General features: G+C 48.5%; 1 protein-coding gene across 1 annotated transcript in view; it reads right to left on the reverse strand.

The window, feature by feature from the left end:
- LOC135525977 (collagen alpha-1(XI) chain-like) overlaps positions 1 to 5000 on the reverse strand; it is a 78511-nt gene that overhangs the window by 4076 nt on the left and 69435 nt on the right. Inside the window, exons 39-42 of the mRNA XM_064953969.1 lie at positions 3875 to 3928; positions 1971 to 2078; positions 1612 to 1719; positions 1474 to 1527 (exon numbers count right to left, since the gene is read on the reverse strand). Coding sequence (XP_064810041.1) covers positions 1474 to 1527; positions 1612 to 1719; positions 1971 to 2078; positions 3875 to 3928 — 324 coding nt within the window. The remainder of the gene's footprint in view (positions 1 to 1473; positions 1528 to 1611; positions 1720 to 1970; positions 2079 to 3874; positions 3929 to 5000) is intronic.

Below are 5000 nucleotides of genomic sequence, written 5' to 3' on the forward strand. Positions count from 1 at the left end.
TAGTCTCCAGGTAGTCTTGTGGCAGTATTAGTGTAGTCTTGTGGCAGTATTAGTGTAGTCTCCTGGTAGTCTTGTGGCAGTATTAGTGTAGTCTCCAGGTAGTCTTGTGGCAGTATTAGTGTAGTCTTGTGGCAGTATTAGTGTAGTCTCCGGGTAGTCTTGTGGCAGTATTCGTGTAGTCTCCAGGTAGTCTTGTGGCAGTATTAATGTAGTCTTGTGGCAGTATTAGTGTAGTCTCTATGTAGTCTTGTGGCAGTATTAGTGTAGTCTCTATGTAGTCTTGTGGCAGTATTAGTGTAGTCTCCAGGTAGTCTTGTGGCAGTATTAATGTAGTCTTGTGGCAGTATTAGTGTAGTCTCCAGGTAGTCTTGTGGCAGTATTAGTGTAGTCTCCAGGTAGTCTTGTGGCAGTATTAATGTAGTCTTGTGGCAGTATTAGTGTAGTCTCCAGGTAGTCTTGTGGCAGTATTAGTGTAGTCTCTATGTAGTCTTGTGGCAGTATTAGTGTAGTCTCCAGGTAGTCTTGCGGCAGTATTAGTGTAGCCCCTGGGTAGTCTTGTGGCAGTATTAGTGTAGTCTCCAGGTAGTCTTGTGGCAGTATTAGTGTAGTCTCTATGTAGTCTTGTGGCAGTATTAGTGTAGTCTCCAGGTAGTCTTGTGGCAGTATTAGTGTAGTCTCTATGTAGTCTTGTGGCAGTATTAGTGTAGTCTCCGGGTGGTCTTGTGGCAGTATTAGTGTAGTCTCCAGGTAGTCTTGTGGCAGTATTAGTGTAGTCTTGTGGCAGTATTAGTGTAGCCCCTGGGTAGTCTTGTGGCAGTATTAGTGTAGTCTCTATGTAGTCTTGTGGCAGTATTAGTGTAGTCTCCAGGTAGTCTTGTGGTAGTATTAGTGTAGGCTCTATGTAGTCTTGTAGCAGTATTAGTGTAGTCTCCAGGTAGTCTTGTGGCAGTATTAGTGTAGCCCCTGGGTAGTCTTGTGGCAGTATTAGTGTAGTATTGGTAGTAGTATTGGTAGTAGTATTAGAGTTGTCTCCAGGTAGTCTTGTGGCAGTATTAGTGTAGTCTCCAGGTAGTCTTGTGGCAGTATTCGTGTAGCCTCCAGGTAGTCTTGTGGCAGTATTAGTGTAGTATTGGTAGTAGTATTGGTTTGGCATTTGTATAACATCAGAGTAGTATTAGAGTAGCATTGGTTTAGTATTCATGTAGTATTAGGGTAGTATTAGAGTGGTATTGGTGTAGTATTAGGGTAGTATTGGTGTAGTACTGTATTAGTGTAGTATTGGTAGTAGTATTGGTTTGCCATTAGTATAATAACAGGGTAGTATTAGGGTAGTACTGTAGTAGTATAATATCAGAGTAGTATTGGGGTAGTATTTGTTTAGTATTCATGTAGTATTAGGGTAGTATTGGTGTAGTACTGTATTAGTGTAATATTGGTGTAAATTTGGTGTAGTAATTATCTCAGTAGACTCACTGATTCTCCTTTGTCTCCTTTGCTGCCCTTCTGCCCTGGTCCTCCAGTCTCTCCCTACACACACACACAAACACACAATAAACACCTTCAGATACACACAACAACAACAACACCACACACAGGGACAGGCCATGTTACCTTATCCCCATCCTCTCCTGGGGGTCCTGCAGGGCCTGCAGCTCCAGGTAGTCCTAGAGGTCCCTGGTCTCCATCCTGTCCTGATGGTCCAATGGGACCCGCCCCTCCCTGGGACAACACAACACACAGACAGACAGTTACATTACCTACACACAACTCTGGAACTATAGGGACTCAGAACACAGAACACAGAACTCAGAACTCACAATATGGAATGTAGAACTCAGAATGTGGAACTCAGAACTCACAATATGGAACTCAGAACTCACAATATGGAATGTAGAACTCAGAATATGGAACTCACAACTCACAATATGGAATGTAGAACCCATAATATGGAACACCTTTACAGTACCTACCGGTTCCCCCTTCTCTCCCATTGGTCCAGGTCCACCCACAGCCCCTGCCCTCCCAGGCTGACCAATGGCACCGGCTGACCCTGGGGGACCCCTCTCGCCACCGGTCCCCTGCAGAGAGAGAGGGGGGGGGGGGTAAACATATGTGAATTATACATCTTCACACTGCCTGTCTGGGGTCTGTGCTGGCAGATGGAGAGAGAGGAAGTGTCTGTCTGGGGTCTGTGTTGGCAGATGGAGAGAGAGGAAGTGTCTGTCTGGGGTCTGTGTTGGCAGATGGAGAGAGAGGAAGTGTCTGTCTGGGGTCTGTGTTGGCAGATGGAGAGAGGAAGTGTCTGTCTGGGGTCTGTGTTGGCAGATGGAGAGAGGAAGTGTCTGTCTGGGGTCTGTGTTGGCAGATGGAGAGAGGAAGTGTCTGTCTGGGGTCTGTGTTGGCAGATGGAGAGAGGAAGTGTCTGTCTGGGGTCTGTGCTGGCAGATGGAGAGAGGAAGTGTCTGTCTGGGGTCTGTGTTGGCAGATGGAGAGAGAGGAAGTGTCTGTCTGTCTGGGGTCTGTGTTGGCAGATGGAGAGAGAGGAAGTGTCTGTCTGTCTGGGGTCTGTGTTGGCAGATGGAGAGAGAGGAAGTGTCTGTCTGGGGTCTGTGTTGGCAGATGGAGAGAGAGGAAGTGTCTGTCTGGGGTCTGTGCTGGCAGATGGAGAGAGGAAGTGTCTGTCTGGGGTCTGTGTTGGCAGATGGAGAGAGGAAGTGTCTGTCTGGGGTCTGTGTTGGCAGATGGAGAGAGAGGAAGTGTCTGTCTGTCTGGGGTCTGTGTTGGCAGATGGAGAGAGGAAGTGTCTGTCTGGGGTCTGTGTTGGCAGATGGAGAGAGGAAGTGTCTGTCTGGGGTCTGTGTTGGCAGATGGAGAGAGGAAGTGTCTGTCTGGGGTCTGTGTTGGCAGATGGAGAGAGGAAGTGTCTGTCTGGGGTCTGTGTTGGCAGATGGAGAGAGGAAGTGTCTGTCTGGGGTCTGTGTTGGCAGATGGAGAGAGAGGAAGTGTCTGTCTGGGGTCTGTGTTGGCAGATGGAGAGAGGAAGTGTCTGTCTGGGGTCTGTGTTTGCAGATGGAGAGAGGAGGTGTCTGTCTGGGGTCTGTGTTTGAAGATGGAGAGAGAGGAAGTGTCTGTCTGAGGTCTGTGTTGGCAGATGGAGAGAGAGGAAGTGTCTGTCTGGGGTCTGTGTTGGCAGATGGAGAGAGGAAGTGTCTGTCTGGGGTCTGTGTTGGCAGATGGAGAGAGGAAGTGTCTGTCTGGGGTCTGTGTTGGCAGATGGAGAGAGAGGAGGTGTCTGTCTGGGGTCTGTGTTGGCAGATGGAGAGAGAGGAAGTGTCTGTCTGGGGTCTGTGTTGGCAGATGGAGAGAGGAAGTGTCTGTCTGGGGTCTGTGTTTGCAGATGGAGAGAGGAAGTGTCTGTCTGGGGTCTGTGTTGGCAGACGGAGAGAGAGGAAGTGTCTGTCTGGGGTCTGTGTTGGCAGATGGAGAGAGGAAGTGTCTGTCTGGGGTCTGTGTTGGCAGATGAAGAGAGGAAGTGTCTGTCTGGGGTCTGTGTTGGCAGATGGAGAGAGAGGAAGTGTCTGTCTGTGTTCTGTGTTGGCAGATGGAGAGAGAGGAAGTGTCTGTCTGGGGTCTGTGTTGGCAGATGGAGAGAGGAAGTGTCTGTCTGGGGTCTGTGTTTGCAGATGGAGAGAGAGGAAGTGTCTGTCTGGGGTCTGTGTTTGCAGATGGAGAGAGGAAGCGTCTGTCTGGGGTCTGTGTTGGCAGATGGAGAGAGAGGAAGTGTCTGTCTGGGGTCTGTATTGGCAGATGGAGAGAGAGGAAGTGAGGAACAGAGAGAGAGGACAGATGTAGAAGGAGAGGAGAGAGGACTCACTATAGCTCCTGCTGCTCCGACTGGTCCTTCACCTCCTTTCAGACCAGCAGGACCCTGGCGAGAACACACTGCTATCATACCATCACAGGACACACTGCTATCATACCATCACAGGACACACTGCTATCATACCATCACAGGACACACTGCTATCATACCATCACAGGACACACTGCTATCACAGGACACACTGCTATCATACCATCACAGGACACACTGCTATCATACCATCACAGGACACACTGCTATCATACCATCACAGGACACACTGCTATCATACCATCACAGGACACACTGCTATCATACCATCACAGGACACACTGCTATCATACCATCACAGGACACACTGCTATCATACCATCACAGGACACACTGCTATCATACCATCACAGGACACACTGCCATCATACCATCACAGGACACACTGCTATCATACCATCACAGGACACACTGCTATCATACCATCACAGGACACACTGCTATCATACCATCACAGGACACACTGCTATCATACCATCACAGGACACACTGCTATCATACCATCACAGGACACACTGCTATCATACCATCACAGGACACACTGCTATCATACCATCACAGGACACACTGCTATCATACCATCACAGGACACACTGCTATCATACCATCACAGGACACACTGCTATCATACCATCACAGGACACACTGCTATCATACCATCACAGGACACACTGCTATCATACCATCACAGGACACACTGCTATCATACCATCACAGGACACACTGCTATCATACCATCACAGGACACACTGCTATCATACCATCACAGGACACACTGCTATCATACCATCACAGGACACACTGCTATCATACCATCACAGGACACACTGCTATCATACCATCACAGGACACACTGCTATCATACCATCACAGGACACACTGCTATCATACCATCACAGGACACACTGCTATCATACCATCACAGGACACACTGCTATCATACCATCACAGGACACACTGCTATCATACCATCACAGGACACACTGCTATCATACCATCACAGGACACACTGCTATCATACCATCACAGGACACACTGCTATCATACCATCACAGGACACACTGCTATCATACCATCACAGGACACA

Source organism: Oncorhynchus masou, chromosome 5 (genome assembly GCF_036934945.1).
Source record: "Oncorhynchus masou masou isolate Uvic2021 chromosome 5, UVic_Omas_1.1, whole genome shotgun sequence".
Classification (NCBI taxonomy): Eukaryota; Metazoa; Chordata; class Actinopteri; order Salmoniformes; family Salmonidae; genus Oncorhynchus; species Oncorhynchus masou.